This window comes from Episyrphus balteatus, chromosome 4 (assembly GCF_945859705.1).
Source record: "Episyrphus balteatus chromosome 4, idEpiBalt1.1, whole genome shotgun sequence".
Classification (NCBI taxonomy): Eukaryota; Metazoa; Arthropoda; class Insecta; order Diptera; family Syrphidae; genus Episyrphus; species Episyrphus balteatus.
The window spans coordinates 27,052,335-27,072,610 of NC_079137.1; the positions used below are offsets into that span (position 1 = coordinate 27,052,335).

The 20,276-nt window shown below is 31.4% G+C and overlaps 2 protein-coding genes across 2 annotated transcripts in view; one reads left to right on the top strand and one right to left on the bottom strand.

Moving 5' to 3' along the window:
- The window catches only part of LOC129917705 (uncharacterized), a 62,640-nt gene that overhangs the window by 33,886 nt on the left and 8,478 nt on the right, over positions 1-20,276 (bottom strand). The gene's annotated exons all lie outside the window — the stretch shown is intronic.
- LOC129917706 (27 kDa hemolymph protein-like) lies at positions 8,106-9,115 on the top strand. The gene has a single exon (XM_055997770.1). It carries the CDS (start codon positions 8,179-8,181, stop codon positions 9,049-9,051), a length of 873 nt encoding a protein of 290 aa, XP_055853745.1. The 5' UTR covers positions 8,106-8,178; the 3' UTR covers positions 9,052-9,115.

Consider the following 20,276-nt stretch of genomic DNA (forward strand, 5'->3'; position numbering starts at 1 on the left):
TGACTTGCAACAGAAGATGCACTTAATTCAATGGTAAGTTCCACCGTTTTGCCCTTTTTTTTTTAAATCGGAGCCCTACCAAGTCTGTCAGTTTTTTACGTTCTTGAAACATGTAAAATGCATTACCTTACCTTACCAACATTGAAAAAGAACGTTTGTCAAAATACTTTTTTCCCTCAAAAATTAGCACTTTTTATACGAAAAATGCAGCCTCGAAGCATAATACCAACTATTTGACTGACATTGACCATCATGAGATTCACCATATTATACTTATTAAATAACCGTCAACTTCCTTATTTTATGTTTAACCGTTACAGATTATTTTCATCAGTAAGAAAAATGTTCATTTTGTCAAAATACTTTTTCCGGCTGTTGTAGTACGCAGCTGAAGCGAAATGAAAAATTTTTAAGTCTCCGAAGTCAACAGCGGACATGTTAACGCAAAAATAACATCGAGTGTTATGTCAAAATAATAACAATAGGTACAAATAAAAAAATTTAAGAAAAAATATCAGAAAATAAGTTTTAAAACGAAAACAAAATAAAATTAAATTTCGTTCAAGATTTCGTTGTGCTATTTTTGTATGGAAAATTTCCTTTCGCTCTAGCTGCGTACTAGACTTAAATATGGAACAAATTTCGACTAGAACATGCAAACAGGATAAAAAATAAGGTTTTGTTGGATTGCACATTTTTATTTTGTTTTAAGAAGGTGTTGTCATTTCTTGATGCACTCAGCCAACTTCTTCTATGTTCATAAGCAAAATCAGTTAAACTTTTCTTTTTTTGCTCTCAAATATCATATTGGTCTCGTTTTCAACCTTTTATACCAAAAAATTATTTTGTTCTGTAATGTCATGAAACGTACATCTTCTATAAAAATGTTCTTGAAAGAACAATGAAACTTGATTGCGATCCTGTGTCAAGGAAAAAATCTAGTATAAAAAAATCACTGTCTCAACTTCTTTTAAAGCCAATATTTTAAAAAGGTGCAAAAAGCACCAACATTTTAGGACTGTTTTCTATAGAGAAAACATTTAGGTACCTTACTTCAAACACTATTTTCATTACAAAAGAATGCAGATCAACTTAACTTTTTAATGAATAAAGAAGAATTTTGTTTTGTTTTTACTGCGCAAACACATTATCTTAAAAATCTTAAAAAAATTCTTTAGACAATAATGCAAAAGAGTGCTATTTTCCTTTTTTACATCCAACTAGCAACAGAATCCATATTAAATTAATTTACAAAGCACAAAAAAAATTAATAAAAAACAAAGCAAACTATACTTCTTATCATCGTATCATTTTTTTAATGTAGTTTGGCCATGAATTTGGGAAAATTTACTTGTGTGTATCGGCGCAGTTTGTAAATGTATTTGTTTTTTTAATTTGGTCCATATTTTGCAGTTTTGTTCACCTCTCAGTTTCAAATAAAAGGATGCGATGATCGAATCACTTTTTCAAAAGAGGCCCAATGAGTAGAAGTACGTCACAAATTGGCAATCTTCTCTCACACGACGCCGAAAACCGCACGGGAACCGGTTAAACGCTTCTTTTGGCTGGTTGTAAGATTAAAGAATGTGTACCTTGCAACCATCCAAAAGGGGTTTTCACCGGCCGGTTTTCGGTGTAAAATTAAAGTTGGAGAGATTTAAGGCCATTGCATACGACGACGACATTTCTTTAGCGTCTAGCCGTAAAAAGGAATAATATTCAGATTTTAATAGAACTCTTGTAAACTGCTATTCAAAAAGCTAGAGGCCCAACTATAATAGGCATGACCTCGCATAGAATTTTTTTTTTTTAATTTAACTATATGCCTGTAAGACCTAAGGTCTTATAAATGCATACTGCACGGCACTAGTTAGTCATTGAGAATTTACCTATGGGAGAAAACTGTAGGGATGCTGCTAAATAGGGGTAAAATTGGATACACAATACACTGATTCTTAAGTTATGCTTTTGAATAGCTTAAGGGTAAGAAACAATTTCACAATGGACCTATAGAGTTGATGATTTTGTTTTTGCAGCCTTTTATGGGGTTGTAAAAATGAAAGCCTTTCTTTAAAAATGGAAAACACTTTAAGCTGTTGATCTAAAAAAAGTCACTGAAAGGCTTCAATTGAACTTTCATGCATTTCTTAACACCACCACCGTTGCATCCGGATCATTTTAAATTATTAATTTTTGTTAAGAAATTAAAATTCAAAATATTAGAAGTGATAAAGCTTGACAAAAACGTAATATTCAATGAATACAATTCGTTAACCTAAAGAAATGAAATGGATGTATTTTACGAGTCCAAATTAAGAGGTGTTTGTTATTATACGGTAACAATTTGAACTATTAATGCCAAGACAAGAACAAACAAAAAACAAATATTCAACCATGTGTGAGTTGCAATTTTCCTCCAATGTACATTTTTACTTGCAATATACTATCATGTACAAAATGTACATAAGTACATAGGTACTAAAGGGAAATCTTAGGATTCATAAAATAATCGATCTCGAGATAACACTAAGAAACGACATTATAATGATAAAGAAAGCAAAAAGCGACTGTCTATTTATCTATCTGTCTAAATGTGTGTCTGTCTAACCACTGAAGCGATTGACTTCAAACGTGCGTTTCAGTAAAGAGTTTTTGCTGATTGCTTGGAGTTCCTATTACTTGCCATAAGACCAAAATGGAAAAAAGTTGCTTTTTCTCAAAAATGGTTCAAACTATTTTGATGGAACCTGCCAAAGAACCGTTTTCTTGATGGGTGAATTTCTCGTAGACGACGCAAGTGATTTTAGCGACTTTAATGTCAAAATTAAGAAAACAATCAATTCTTTGGAAATGGATGATTGAATTTTCTCGAAACTTTCTTTTTATATGGTGATGAATATTTCATTTGAATTGGCGCACATATAAAAGTACTACATATTTTATGTTAACACATTTATATTTTTATTTTTTTTTTTATAGAATTAATTAATTAATCAAGAACGTATGAACCAATCGAGCATTTTATTTAAATCTTTAATAGGTACCTATTTACTGTGATGGAGTGTCACGTCGGAGATCTGATTTGAAATCAATATTTGGGTTGTTTTTTTTTCAAAGGTAGTTTCTTCTTCTTGTATAAAAATGACAAAGGTTAAAATACAAGGGCAAATAGCTTGGTTAGTTTGATTGCCTCACAATTTTTTTTTTATTAAATAATACAATATATGTACATACATAATTAAAATTTTGTATTTTTCAATAAAAAGGAAAAAAGGAAGTGGTTTCAATAAACTGTCGCTGACTGTGCAGTAAAACTTTTAGTTCATTTGTTGTTGTGATCTTTTGTAGGTCATCTATTTCCATAGAAAGAATTCAAATGCCAGTAGATAGAGTTGAGTGCATCTTTTTGGCGCCACATTTCTTTTCTCCTTTGATACAGAAGAGAAAAGGAATGCATTTTCATGTTGTACCTCTAGGTACCTGAACTTTTTAGAATCCCGTAGAATAACTTCAAGCTTTTAGAAGTTTTGTTTTTGTTCATTGTGAAACATAAAAGCAACTTTTTGTTTTTTTATTTTGTACTTGTAATTTTGTAATTTTTTTTTTCACATATTTCCTACCTCATTTTTGCCAGCGTTTTACACAGCAAATGAATATAAAACCTATAATCTGCATTACATCTCCCCTCAACCTTTCGATTGATATTGGGTTTCAAGTATATACATATTCATATATGCAATATGCATACGTTTATGTATGTATGTTGTTTTTAGAGCAAGTAAAAAGGTGTGACAAAAATATGTGTGCCGTATAGGTAGGTACATGATTTTGTTCTGCCTTAAATATCTTTCGCTATGTGTGTACTAGCTTTGATTTGCATACATCAGCCTCCACAACCAAACAGGAAACAGCCTTGTTTGATTCGTTATATTTCACGTTGCAGTCATAAAAGCAGTTGTGGTATGTATTATGTAGAGGCAACAGACTTTTGTTAAAACTGCTTGCATTTACTCATTTATAAAACGTTATTATCGTATATTAATAAAGCATGTATATGGATAAAAACAATCGAATATCTTTTTTTTTTTTTATTTTATACTCCGAAAAATCCCCCCTCAAATTACATATATTAAAAAATATGAGATTATAACATAAATGGGAAGAAATTCAGCTTCGCAGTTTTTCATTTTAACATCAATCATTTTTTATCAATCGACTTTTTAACATTCTTTACACATTCTAATAGGAAATTAAACGCTCTAAAGAAAACAAATATAAAAACATTTTTCAAAATTTTTTAATTCACTGAAAAGTCATTATTAACAAATTAGCAAGATGTATTCTTGTAGGAGCTCAAACGTTCAACAAAAAGATCATCAGTATTCGTATTCAAACCCTAATACCTTTTTTTATGACCAGGATGCACTGGGATGTTCTAGCTCCGTGAAGCCAGAACTCGTTTGTCAACCCTACGTTTAGGAGATATTCAAAAAACAAATTTTGCACTGAAAAATTGAAATTCCCTAAAATTCACAAACATCAATTTTGTTTTCAAACTGCTGTCCAAAAAAAAAGAAATTTTTTATAGCAACTCCCATACATATCATTTTTTTTGTAAAATCCCCCAAAATGAATTTATTTTTTTCAAAAATTCTAATTTACAAAAAAAAACTAATTTTGTACTGAAAAATTCAAAGTCCCCTAAAATCCCCAGCAATTATTTTTTTTTTCAAAAATTAAAATTTCTTTCGTTTGTCCCCCTCGAGTTCTGTACATATACCAAACTACATTTTTGCAAATTTCTTTCATTGGTCCACGAAAATTCGGCGTTTGTCCACTCTAGGTTTAAAATTAGGTTTTTTTTCAAAAATCAAATTTATGTCGTTTTTTCACCTAGACTTCTTTTTTGAATATACCAAAAAATCCTTATTTGTCCACTCTACGTATAAGGTTATCATATTTTACAAAATGATGCACTTTATTGTAAAGTAAGTACCTATGTAAATGATAATTTTATTTAATATCGCTTTTCTCTTTATAGGATCAAACGCGCAAGACATATTCTTGTATGAAATAGATTGTTCCACAAAAAATGTCTTATTAACTTTTTTTCAGTAATCTAACCATTCTAAAGATATTCGAGGTCAAAATTAAAAAAAATTATAAAAACATTTTTTTCTTTTCAAAATTTTCTAATTCACTGAAAATTCATTATTTTAAAATTAGCAAGATATATTCTTGTAAGGGCTTAAACGTTCTATAAAAAATTAATTGGAATCAAATTGATTGCTTTAGCCGTTTAAAAGATAATCGTATCGTACGAAAAAAGTGTAAAAGGCCTTTTTTGTAAAGCGTTCAATTTCCCACAAGAATATGTAAAGAAATTTGCTAAAAAGTCGATTAAAAAAATGATTTTTTTTTAGTTGAAGCTTGATGTAAAAATGAAAAATTGCGAAGCGGAGGACCTTCCCATTAATATAAAGAATTCATATTTGGTGTGTATATTCTAGAGGTGTCTAGCAATCGATTTTTCGGAGTACCAAATAAAAAAAAAAGAATTTCGATTTTTTTGACCCACCCTAATGTATATGTATTTCCACGATGCAGTAACACATTTTTTCGCGCAGAATACATAAGCTTCATAACAATGGATAGTGTTTACTAGATAAATGAAAAATACAATCTTATTGATGAATAAAATCATCATTATGAAGACTTTAATCATCGAGGTAAGGCGTTAGGTCATTATATTGATGTTAATCAATATCGCTTCTACAAAATGATGGTTAAAAAACGATTAAGATCTCATTTCACAGGTAATTAAAAGTGCTTTAATTCATTCTTAAAGAATTACCCAAAAAAATCAAAGGTTCGTCAGATATTTGAAATTTGACTAACTATAAAAATGAACTTAATTGCCCACGGAATTCGTTTGTATATCACTTTTTAAATAATTTTTTGTGAATAAGTCTGTCCATTTGGTCATTTGTGGTTAAAATGAGTTAAAATTAGAGATGCCGCAAACATTGATTTGGCCGAATACCAAATATTCGGCCAAGGACACTCAGAAAAAAACGTTGGTAATTTCAAAAATGTTATACTTTGTCTCAAGAATAGATGTGGCTTAAAAAATTCCCAACAACATCGTATTGTAGCGATGAATAATTGAACTACTTTTAAGATATGTAAATGTCTGAAAACACTACCTACTACTGCAAAGGTAGACATCCAAAATCGAATTATATTATATATGACGACTGTTCGCCAAGATCGAACGGCGGACCCATACAAGTTGTGGACAACACATACTACAAAATTTCATATTTTGACAACATTTTCTAAAGTCTACCTTTCTTCTCCTGGGACAAATGTTTACAGCGAAAGACTATTTTTCGAAGCAGCAATAGTCTACGAAGATAAACGTAATCGTTTACTACCAACAAATGCGGAACAAATAGTTTTCATTCACCACAACCCAAGTAACAATTTAGCTTTCATAAGGGTCAATGCAAGCTATTTTTTGACTTGTTTAAGAAGAAGGACAAGTCTAAAGCAAATCATTTTGGCTCACATTACCGAATTTCCCCAAGACCTTCCTCCACAGGCAATCAACAAGCTAATAGCTTGTGACGAACAGCGTAAAACGACCTTATGCAGGCCTTTTACAAAACAATGAAACATTTTAGGGAAGCTATAGCTTCGCTAAGGAAACTATCATTTGCATTGGATGTTATAATAAGGCCTTATGGAGGTTGTTATAAGATGTTGAATTTATGAATAAAAAAAAAGATTTTATTGAATTTTTTTTCTTTTAATTTTTTTCTATTTTGTTTTTTCTTCTTTTTTGGCCATGTCAATGCTTTTCCTGTCTTTCTGAAATGGGAAGAATTTTATTTTAATTGAAAAAGAACACATTTTTTTTTAATTTCACAAATGGCCCCGCCAGGAATCGATCCCACGTACCTCTGCATACCAAGCCAGCACCTTACCAGTAGACCATACTCGAATATTAAAGATGAGTGGCAAAAGGGGAGCTAATTGAAACCTCACATAAAAATGCAATGTTTTTTTCTAAAGTGTTACAAACATTGCATATCTGCAGGATAAAAGCTTTGCATACTTATTGGTGAAAAACATTGCATACTTGAGAGATGAAAACATTGCATACTTACAAGAACCTCTTGGAACAGGTCTTATGAAAGCCTTCTGTCACTTGAAAATAGAAGGCTTCTTTAGAACCGAACGGTTCAAACAGGTCTTATAAAGGTCTTCTTTAACTTCTATTTACAAGGCTTCTTCTAAACACTTCCAGATAGCCTTAAGGAGACCTCCTTTTTTTCCAAAATGGATGGTTTGAGTAAGTAAGCCTTAAACTAAACTTATACAAACTATAGCTTGCCGAATCGAAGAAAATGGACCTTATGCAAGTAAAATTGTTACTTGGGAACTTGCCTTTAGTAGATTATGAGTACTAAAATTGCAATTTTTTAATAAAACACACATTTTGGTATATTAATTTAAGTCATTTCTCTTCTCCATTTGGTATTCGGTATTCGGCCGAATAGTTAAACTATTCGGCCGAATACCGAATACCAGAAAAATAGGCCGAATACCGAATAGTGGCCGAATGTTCGCGGCATCTCTAGTTAAAATTTAGCTATCAAATATAAACGGTACGAGCCTTCTTTTCAAGATGGTGGCTGCTGAAAAAATGACCCTCAATGATCAAGAACAAAAAAAAAAATAAAATAAATAGAAGCAACGTTTTTAATCATCAGTCAGTTGAACATGGGACACCCTGTATTTTATTGAATTTCTTGTCTTCTGACCTTGACCAGTATTGTATACCCGTTGAAGAGTGTCAATTTATGTGGTGTGTTAAACATAAGGCTGACGTACAGTGTACTTATCTAAGGTTTATAAATTGAACTTTGGAAAGTTATAATATAAATTGCGTTTTTTTGTTACTGAATAAGTTAAGACAGTAATGACACAACAACAATAATAAATTGCTCCACTTTTATAACTTTTTTTCTAATCACACTTGATTAGATTAGTTAACTGAGTCTAACGTTCGTTTAAAACAAGATATCAACTCAATTTAAGTTCGAAGATTGATTAAATATTTTCAAAAATTCAGTTGTTCATTTTCTGTTACGCTAGCTAATTCATACTATAATGCATAAGTTGTTTGTAATATTCTCGCTGGCATTTGCTTTGGTCTTGATGACACAAGCCGATGGAATTTTGGACCTGGAAGTACTCAAAGCAAAATTTCTTCCAGCTGAATTTGTTGGCATGAACTTCACAGCTGCCGAAGGTAGAAAACTTTTGAAGGAAAAGTGTGAAAAAGTAGCAGGGAACAATGAGACGGTATTCCTTCAGGCACACAGAGGTGCCCTCGAGTTCGTGAAATGTATTTCTAATTTCGGGAATTTGACAGCTATTCAAGAAGAAATAGAAATAGCAAAGCCAATCGGAGAGTTAGATACAATATTCCAAAAGTATTGCAATAAAAAATCACACATAGAAATGTGTTTCGATAATTTATTGAAGAAAATCAACCCATGTCTCAGTGCAGAAGAAAAGGCACGTCATTCTACCATATATCAAGTCGCATCGAAAATGGCTGGATTTATGTGTCACAAAGGAGGTGATCAAATTGCTTTGTTCTATGCTGAACAGGGACCAGAATGCTTGGAAGAAAATAAAGACAATATCAACTATTGCATGAACGCATCGTTCGCTGACTACATCCCAAAGAACGGGGTTCCAGATGTCAATAACCTGCCACAACTAGCTATGGGCAAGAAAGAATGCCAAGATATGCAGGATTTTGAAAAATGTGTATTGTTCCATTTGGAAAAGTGTAACGATATCACCCCTTCGAACATTATCGAATCAGTGTTTAAATTTGTAAAGAATGAAACTCAATGCGAGCCGAAGCCAAAAGTTGCTTCATTCACTCTTCGGACTAGCGGTGCAGAATCTGTGAGAAGTGTTACAATTACTTTGGGTCTTGTTTTGTTTGTTTTAAAATTAGTAATATAATTTTATGATAACAATTTTTTTTTTTCAATAAAGTTATTTATGTATTAATATTTTTTTACCGCAAGTTTCCTTTTTATTGTTTCTATCAAATGTATAAGCTTATATTAAAACACTTCGAATATAAACCTACAAAGAGGTATTTTATTCGTATTGAGAGGTATTTAATTCAAATTTGATGACCAATCAACTTCGATTTTTGACCTTTCTTAATCCGACGGCATGTATTTTTTGTATTTCATTATCATCATTAAAGTTCATTGGCTTGCAAATTATATAACCTTACAAGATAATAAAAGACTTTTAACATTGGATCTTCATCTCAAAACATTGTACAGGTAGTTGTTAAGACTTACAAAATTCATAAATAGACGGATTTTGTGTTCGTATGCACAAAAAAAGAAGAGGCACTAAGCACCAGTACAATATTTGTTAATATTAATATATGTAAGGTTGATTAAAACTTGAGAATACGGTTTTATTGCCTTTTCTTTGTTAAAATTTTATTCAAAATCTTCATCGTGATGTAATGTTTGTGAAATTATTAAACCATACTCGTTAGTTTCTATTTCCTGGTTTCAATACGTATGGCAGAGAAATAACTGAAATCGAGATTTTGTTTTTTAATAACAAAACCTTTTCGTTTTGCTAAATCAAACCATAGGTTAATAACCTAAGACCAAAGCAAAATGTGATTAAGATCAACAATCAGTAAACAGACACCATTTTTAATCATATACTGGAGATGAATAAGCACATCATTTGTATGAGTTCTATACCTGCTGCTCTGGGAGGTCATTTAAAGCACTCTACTTGGAGAGCATAAAGAAAAAGTTATATGGCTTTGATATTGTACTCGTAGTACTTGTGTACTACTAGACCACAGCTGAGTAAGAAACCAGAAACTGTCATTAAAAAAAAACCCTTGGTAACAGGTTCAAAGCCTTTAGAAAAATCTAACATTCTTTAAAATGAGACTTTATCCTCATCCCTAGCAGATCTAGGATCATAAATCATGGTTTAAGTAACAAGTATGCATCTTAAACCTGATTGGATTTTACGTAAGAGATTGTTATTTTCTTAAAACTGGTGATACGTTTTACCAGGGCCGTCTTTGACTATCCTTGGGCCCTTGGGCACATAAGAATTTGGGGCCCTTTTGGAAAGTAAAATAAGTACAATGGTTGGCTTAAAGGCAATGGTTATGGTTAAAAAGGGGTGCCAATATATCGTTCCATATAAAGTACCTAGTCACCTAGTGTTTTTATTATTGACAGGGGGTGCCAATAATACGTGCATTGAGACATCAATCGTTGGCACTGCCAATAATTATACAATTATACAAATATAATTGTACAATTATAATTGTACTTTTTATACTGCCAATAATTATACCCTGTATCCGTTATAAGTTTCAGTTTGAAGAATTGGAAAAAAAGAGCTCAAACGGATTGATAGATTTGCTAAAAACTCGGTACAGACGATTTGTACGTAATTTCCAAGAGTCGTTTTTTTATATTTTTGTCTTTTTATTTTAATGTCTCCTTTTCAACGGATATGTCCAATATAAAGTTTTCGAGATATTGCAAAAAAAAAAAATTGTAATGCTGCAAATAAGGCCGCACTTTTGAAAGAAGAAAAATATTTTTTTGGACCGTTATTAACGGTACCTACTTGCCATAGAACCGATTTCTTAATGTAAATTACACAACCGATTTTAATGAAAATTTTGACATAAAAAAGGTTTATACTGATATTAAAATTAAGAAAACTTAAAAAAAGAAAAATGTTTGGATTTAAAAAAAATTAATTTTGTTTTTTTTTTTTTTGAAAAACAATTCTTTTTAAAGTTATTTAATGAATTTTATGTGTCAGTCTTTTAATACGAGAGCAATTCGCAATGCAAATTAAAAAAGTGTGCGAGAAATTTACCTTCGGGGCCCCCCTGAGAAGGGGGGCCCTGGGCACGGGCCCCGTGTGCCCTTATGGTAAAGACGGCATTGCGTTTTACTCTGTGCAACAGTTTTTTTTTTTTTTGAGATGTTGGATGTTCTGTTCAGTCTTGGACAGGCGAGAGGCAAGGTTCTTTATTACAGGAATAACCGGCAACTTTTCAGGTAAAAGGCGAAACCACTTCTGGTGACCATGGCATTTATATATCTACATAATATGTGTTTGAGTGATTGCAAAATTATATGTCAATGAAATGTGAATGCACAAGAGGAGCATTCAATAGATAATACAATTAATTTGTTTGTTTTTTAATCTCACAATTGATGCATTTATTTGTGTTTAATTTAAATGTACATATGTACAATGGTCGAAGAAAAAGTTTTTGGAGAAAGCCTCATGCAATTCTAGATCGCTTGTATTGTTGCACGGTGCAATTTTTGGGTTCAAGGTCGAAAAGGGGTGATACAAACAATATTCTTGCTGTATATTACAATACATATAAACTAAAAGTACCTATACATATTAAAATAATACACTAGCCCAAAAAATTAAGGGAACAAAAAAAAATTGTGATTTTTTGTAGTGATTTTTGATAGGCTGTATCTTGATAAAAAATGATCGTATCATGACAAAATAAAAAGCATGATAAAGCTCTATTCTCCTAGTTTTAGGATTAAATGTTAAAATATTTTAGTTCTTACGGTAAAAAAGCTAAATCGTTGGAACTGTTCAAAAACCAAAATTTTCAATTTCTTAAGAAAGTGGGAAAATTTTTTCTGATAAAATGATTATTATTTTTAAAAATGCTTCTTATTTGGATTTTAGATTATTTTATTTGCTTTGTTAAAAAAAATGTTTTCTCACTTTTGGAATTAATTTAGAAAAGCTCTCAAAATAGGCATTTTGACGGTTTTTTAGAAAATGTGGGTGATAAGATTAAACTGAGGCTTAATTATATTGAAGCTTAATATACCTGAAATTAATATGCAAAGTTTAAGACTTATTCATCAAGTACTTTTTCTTTTGTGAGGGTTTGAACTTTTGAGATGAAATAAAAACCATATTTCTGCAGGTCTAAATGACTTACTTCTTGTAACTTTTTTATGAGCAAAATCAAATTCTTTTGAGTTTATTAGAACATTTTTTAAACCAAGGAAAAATTAAAAGTTTTCAAAATTAGGAAAAGTATCCAAAAATGGTATAAAAAGCTTTTTTTTTGAAAATTTAACTTATTTGAAAATTTTTGATTTTTCCTATGAAAAAAGATCTTTAAATAATGCCCCTGATGAGTAAAACTATCATTTTTTACGTTGCTTAAAGATGAACCGTTTCCATTTAAGTATTAAGGCATGGAAGAAAGTATTCTACTCGCTATTATATTATTGAACTTGAACTTCAAACTCGAACTTGAATATTGAAGGGACTTTTTCCTTAAATATCTAGTATTTGTGAATCATTATGGATTTTTCAACAGTGCCACGCCTCCTCGCTCCTCCCACAAAAAAAAGTTCAATTAGGTAGGGAATAATTCAATATCTATTTTTTATGAATATAGGCTACTATACAATTTTAAACAAAATACTTAATAACTTGGTTTGTGTTATATTCAACATAAATATAAAAGCTGGCAACTCTTATGTATAACAATTACTATCAATGAAATTAATCTTCTTCTTAATTAATGTCAAACAGGGATCTCTCTCTCTGTCCGGCATTCTTAAGGTTAACATCACTTACAAATTAAGCCTAGATAATTAAGATTATAATAAATGTAATATTGAACTAAATAAAAACTTAAAATATAAAACAATTGGCGACGAGGATAATAAGGACAATACTGGAGTAAAAACGCGTAAGAAAAATAAAAGTAAAAATAACCTAGGATTGCGAAGATAAATTGAGATTAGTTTCACATCGTGATAAATCTGATGACCTCAAAATCATCACCTTTAGAAATAATAAAGGAGGAAGAGGACTCATCTGATTCCGAGGCGAAGAGTGAAAAATTTCAATCAAAAAAAGAAATCACACCTAAGACAAATATGTCATTTCTTGGAAATATAAATGAGTTTGTCCCTGGTGAGGATTTTGTGGCATATAAGGACAGAGTGCAGCAATATTTTATTGCGAATAAAATTTCTGCCGAAATTCAGACACCAGTGTTCATTACTTTGGTCGGTTCAGAAGTTTATAAAGTACTAAAATCTCTGGCCGCACCAGCATTACCAAGCTCCAAACCATTTAGTGAATTAATAGTTTTACTAGAGCAGCATTATGCTCCCAAGCATAATAAGAGAGCCGAACGATTCAAGTTCCAAAAAGCAAAGCAAGAGGAGGGTGAATCAATTGCTGACTTCATCATAAAGCTCAGAAATCTAGCTGAGACATGCAGGTTTGGAGATTTTATCGAAGACTCAGTGACAAATGCAGTTAACTTGCGAAATCTGGCGTTAGAAGATGTTCTAGTGGACAAATTTATTGGAGGGCTAAGGAACGATCGTATTCAGCAGAACCTCTTAACAGACGACAGCCGCACGTTTGATAAATGCTGTGACATTGCTCTGAACATGGAGATGTCTGAGCGAGAGCAACGATCAATGCATCCACGCGGCAGTGATGTGCATGTTATAAGAGAAAAAAACAAGGCAGTCACAACCCAAGTTAAAGCAAGAACCAGTCCTATGAAAAGTAATCATGTCAACAAGTGTACGCATTGTGGAAAAAATCATTTTGAGCGGGACTGTCCAGCAAAAAATTGGAGTTGCTTTAAGTGCAATAGAAGAGGGCACACTGCAAACATGTGTTGGGTTGGTGGCAGACGGGATGGTGGAGGAGCTGGTGGCAGTGGCAGAAGAGACGGTGGTGGAGCTAGGCGCAGTGTAAGATCTATTCAGGTCATAAACAATATAAAACCATCAGAAAAGGGTCTCAAGGTGGAGGTGAAACTATATGGAGTGTCATTTGAAATGGAGGTTGACACGGGAGCAGCTATGTCTGTTATATCTTGTATTGAACTTAAAGATAAGTTACCAAATATTTTTATTTTTCCTAGCGATGTAAAAATTTGTACCATTTCAGAATTTGAGGTTAAAGTTGTTGGCAAAGTGGAACTGGACGTGGAGTTTCAAGGGACTATCGAAAAATTGGAGATCGTGGTAGTGGATAGCCCAGTGTTTACGCCACTTTTTGGCAGAACGTGGTTGGATAAATTTGTTCCGAGTTGGAGGCAAAAACTTTTGTGCAAAAGTGAGTTAATTAATTATATTGAAAACGATAATATTGAAAGAAGTGCATGCGATGAACTTTTATCGGAAATTAGAGAGAAATTTCCATGTGTCGTTTCGAGTGATCCTAATCAGATGATAGTGGGCTATGAAGCCGAAATAAATATAGAACCAGATGCTGTCCCCATTTTTTGTAAGGCTTATACGGTTCCTTTTAGGTTACGTGACGCTGTGAAGGTTGAGTTGAATAGGCTTGTTTCTATAGGAACGCTTGAACCCGTCAAACATAGTAGGTGGGCATCACCAATTGTATGTGTTCCAAAACAAAATGGTGAAATAAGGATATGCATTGACTGTAAGGTTACAGTCAACAAATATGTTCTTTCATCGCATTATCCATTGAATAATGTGGAAGATATTTTCGCGAATCTGCCAAACTGTTCAGTTTATTGTGTGTTGGATATGGCTGGAGCCTTCCAACAGCTAGTCTTAACTCCAGAGTCGAGAAAACTCTTGACTATTAACACAGATCAGGGCCTTTTGCAATATACTAGGTTGCCGTTTGGAGTTTCATGCGCTCCTTCAATATTTCAATCGGTGATTGATAGAATTTTAGAAGGCATAGAAGGGGTGTGGGCATTTATTGATGACGTCGTTATTGGAGCAGAGTCTGTTGAAAAATGTAAAGAGAAACTGTTTAAAGTTCTTAAAAGGTTAGATGATCATAAAGTCAGAATAAATTTAGCTAAATGCGTATTTTTAAAACCTACAGTCGAGTATCTAGGTCATATTATTGAGAAAAATGAGGTGCGACCAAATCCCAAGAAGGTGGAGGCCATTACAAAAGCTCCTTGTCCTACAAACGTTAAAGAGCTTCAATCATATTTAGGGCTTTTAAATTATTATCGAAGGTTTATACCTGATCTGTCGGGGAAATTAAGAAACATGTACAATTTGTTACAAAAAAATGCTAAATTTGTGTGGAGTAAAAGTTGTCAGGAAGAGTTTGCTAGATCCAAAGAACTTATCGTAGAAAATAATGTTCTGGAACTATATGATAAGGATAAACCTATTATAATAAGTACAGATGCAAGTCCATATGGCGTTGCAGCAGTACTTTTGCATGTCGTTGATGGAGTAGAAAAACCGGTGTTATTTGCAAGTAGTACTCTTAGTGAATCTGAAAAAAATTACTCACAGTTACATAGAGAAGCATTGGCAGTTATGTTTGCTGTGAAAAAGTTTTTTAAGTATATTTATGGTAAACACTTTGTAATATACACCGACAACCAGGCCTTAAAAGAGATATTTAATCCAAAAAGGGCCACTCCTTCGGTAGCTGTGGCAAGATTACAAAGATGGTCGATAACGCTTTCGACTTTTTGTTATTCAATCAAACATAAGCCTGCTAGAGAACTAGCATATGTTGATGCTTTATCGCGTCTTCCAGTTTCAGGTGCTACGGATGTTGAAACGATTTGCATAAATTCAATAAATTTTTTTGAAGAACTTCCTGTTGACAAAGATATAATTAGAGCTGAGATTAAAAAAGATGTAGAACTTTCTCAAATATATGAATTTATTAAAACTGGTTGGCCAAAACAAGTGAATCCACAGTTAAAAGTTTTTGCTGCATTCAAAAATCAGCTTAGTTTAGAAAATGGTTGTATATTTTACAGGGCAAGAATTGTCATTCCATCAAAATTAAGAATGCAGGTGCTTAAATCAATCCATAGTAACCATAATGGAGTAGTTATAATGAAAAAAATGTGTCGGTCATACGTTTGGTGGCCGAAAATTGATATTGATATAAAAGAATTTGTTGCATGTTGTGAAATTTGTCAGACTACTGCTGTTGTTCCTAAAGAAAAAGTTTTTTCCAGTTGGCCCAGTTGTACTTATCCATTCGAAAGAGTACACTTAGATTTTTTTTATTTTGGAGGTAAGACTCTACTTTTAGGTGTAGATGTATTTAGTCGCTATTTGATTGTTGTTATAATGAATGGAACCTCCGCCAAAAACTTAATCGATAAACTCAATCATTATTTATTTTCAATATTTGGATTCCCTGCTGAGATTGTCACTGACAATGGACCTCCTTTTGCATCCTTTGAATTTAAAAAATTTTGCTCAAATAACAAAATCAAATTAACCCACAGTCCAGTTTATCACCCACAATCAAACGGGGTAGCGGAACGACATGTGCGAATTGTAAAAAGCGTTTTAAAAAAGTTTTTGTTGAGCTCGAAAGCAAATTTATCACTGCAAGAAAAGGTCGATTTGTTTTTATTTAATCATCGAAATACTCCAAATTCGATGTCTAGTGAAACTCCATCTGATCTAGTCTTTTCTTATAAGCCTAAAATATTAATTGACAATTTATGTAAAAATAATAATTTGGATTATAAAAACAGAAAAAAGAATTTAATGTATAAAAAATCAAAACCTTTAAAGTATAAGACTTTGGAAAAAATTAATTTTAAAAAATATAAAGTTGGGGAGGATTGTTTATATAAAAACCACATAAATGAATCAAAGAAGTGGTTACCATGTATTGTAAGCAAAATCTTAAGTACTGTTAGATACATAGTAAAAATTGGTTTTCAATATAAAGTGGTTCATGTAAATCAATTGAAAAAAATTTATAACAAGCCGAAGTTTAGTTATTTGTATACAAACATTCCTAAGTCTTATGCTGCAAAAGGTACAAATAAAAATGGTACTGATTTATCTTATTTAAAAAATAATATAGCATCTAAGAATATACAAAGAACCAGCAATTTTAAAAATAACCCTGTACAACTACGAAGAAGTAATAGAACTAAGAAAATTGTAAATTATTATAAAAAGTAAAACAAAATAAGTTTTAAAATCATGAATTAAAAATCTTGAATTAAAAGCAAACAAAATGAATTAAATTATCTTATGAATTATGTATATATATATAAAAAAAAAATATTGTATATAAACTGAATTTAAAGCTGGGAGGATGTTATATTCAACATAAATATAAAAGCTGGCAACTCTTATGTATAACAATTACTATCAATGAAATTAATCTTCTTCTTAATTAATGTCAAACAGGGATCTCTCTCTCTGTCCGGCATTCTTAAGGTTAACATCACTTACAAATTAAGCCTAGATAATTAAGATTATAATAAATGTAATATTGAACTAAATAAAAACTTAAAATATAAAACAGTTTGAATTCGCTCCATTGTTTTGTCATCATTTTTTGTTTTTTTTTTCCATAGAGAGAGAAATAAAATAATGCCACTTTTTTAATTTCTCTTTTTTAATTTATTTTCCCAACATCTTAAATAGTGAGTTGACAGCAAAAAATTATTATTTTGCCTATACTCTAAGGATGAGGAAAAACCGAGTAGTGAAACTTTGAAAAGTTGTGTACCTAAATATTCTGTTCAAAAAGAGTGTATCTCCGAATTAATGTGTCCCCATATTCAAATTGTTGAAAATTCCATATAAAGTAAATAAAGGAGTTTTACCCTACAAAATGTCCGGTAGTTCTAAATTTTTGATATGTTGTTAGGTATGGTTAGTAGATAGAAAAACCAAATTTCCACAACCACGCCCCCTTCAGCATCACCGAAAAACCATAAAAATCTGGCACTTTTTTCACTTTTATGCCCATAACTTTCTTCTGGTGCATTTTATTGAAAAAAGTTGTGGGTAGACTTGTAGAAAACATAATTTCCTACGATATTCTCTTAATAAATCTTTTTTCATACTACATACATATTTATATCTAGTGGTAGCTGTAGGTAGGCTTCGCATTCCTTCCTAAATACAGACACAAAGCTCAAAACATAAAGCCTCTTTTAAATAAAATGCATGACTGGGGCCGCACTCACTTGCTCTTGCAGTTCAAAGCACTTTTATGTTAGCTTAGTTGTAGATTATAAGAGCTGCCTCTATATTAATTTTTAAGAAATTTGGTTGATGTAGGGGAAGAGACGGTATGGAGGCCAAATGTTAGTTAAATAAAATTTTTTTATTTGACTTGACTTTTTCGAGAAAAACTAAAAATGCAGTTTTACTGCAATTACTTTGAATATTACGTATGCAAAATTTTATCAAAATCATTTATCAAAATCATTAATCAATAATTCCATAATAATGTACGGGAAGAGCCGACATCTGCGATTTAAAAAAATGTAAAGACCATATTTCCATTATCCGTATTTTTTGAGAAAAACTAAAAACGCAGTTATGTTAGATCTATATACAATATTACGTGTGTTAAATTTAATCAAAATCGTTAGAGTCGTTTTCGAGAAAATTGCAATAACTCAAAAATTTTGTATGGGAGGTATACGTTCTAAGTGATATATTAAAAAACAAAAAAAACCAACCTTGGAAATTACGAAAAAAACATCTATACCAAATTTCAAAAAAATCCGTCAACCCGTTTAGGCTGTAGCGACTTGTACAGATGGACGCACGGACGCACAGACCGACGGACGTCCGTCATGACGAAACCCACTTTTTTGGACTTCTCCATAATCGTAATGTTAGTTTTGATTAAAACCTCGAATTTTTTTTTTGACACGAAACCAATACTTGCCCTATAGAGCAAGTAAAAAAGCTAAAATGTTGAAAATATCGTTTTCATGTTGCAAATTAGGCACTTAATTTTTGTGTTTTGTTCATTACACAATAGTCAAATTGAAATTACCAAAATCAGATCTTATTTAATTTGAACAAATAATGCGCTATTTTCTAAATGAATTGTCCAATAAATTTGAAAGGCTAATGTCAAATTAGGGGTATTCATCACATTTTATTTTCAATTATATTTTATTGTGTCCGCTTCGTTGCTCTTATACTTTTAAGTGTTTAATAGTTATTTGTGTACTTAATGATAATCTGTTGGAGGTTATTAAAGCTAATATTTGGGAACCTCATTAAACATTTTTTTTTTGTATTCAACTTCAATAGCCAAATCTCTTTTGAATGATAAATAATTTTGTTTGCAATACTTTCCTTAATTTATAAAATGTTTTTTGTGATCCTTATTTATAAAAACTTTTGCTATATTCAAGTTTTTTCTGTAGTACTTTATTTTATTTAGATATGCATAGAAATGACCGAAATGGTGAATTTCCTGAAAATTTGCAGCGAATTAATTCAGAAATCAAATCTTAAGAAGGTCGCTGGGCCCATCAGAAATCAGGGTTAACCCGAATTACCCTAGCCAAGAACTCTACAAAAATTTAGCGATTTTTAATGTGAATCATTTTGTTGGGAGGATAACGAATAAATGAGTTCTGAAAAGGAGTATATCTGATTGATTAGGTTTATCATAATAATTGAAATTTATCAATACAAATTTTAAAAAGAACACAAAATTCCTATTATAAAGTATTTGAATGAATTTTTTATTGAATATTTATGTAACAAAATTTAAATAAATGCGCTAGGTTCTAATTTCTAGATCCAAATTTCAATTTCTTGAGTGACTGTAGGTCTCATTTTAATCGGTGTTGGGTTTTTTTTGGCATTCTACTTTGATAATTCGTTTTGTTCAACGTTTGTGCAAATGTTATATATTTTCTTAAAATTTGTGTGTCGACCAAATCTAGAATCTATAAGATTTTTAAAAATTACCATTACAAAAGAGTTACGACATTGTTAAGGAAGTAATGTTTCGTTACTCGTTACCGAAAGGAATACTCCCATCTTAGTAAGAAACACATAGAAAGTTGAGTCCAACGACTTAGGAAAAAACTTATTCGTATTAGGTATTTAATTAGAAGTTTTAACTGTGCAATATCGTTAAGTGTTTTTTTTTTTAATGTTTTTATGAAAATGGTTTTATGAAGGACATTTTACGAGAAACCAACATAATATGCGATCTTCCAATATTCAAGTCTTTTTAAATTAGAGCCAAAAAGGAATGTTGCACTTAACCATACCAAATTCTTTCGTCATTGCTAAACTAAAAATGTCATAGCAAAGATATCAGCATAACATTTTTTTCTGTTAACTTTTTTGAATACAAGTACATAAAACTTCAGGTCGTAATTATAT

Bases quoted from the DNA above. Each gene is read 5' to 3' on its own strand.
- LOC129917706 (XM_055997770.1), top strand. From the start codon at position 8,179: ATGCATAAGTTGTTTGTAATATTCTCGCTGGCATTTGCTTTGGTCTTG.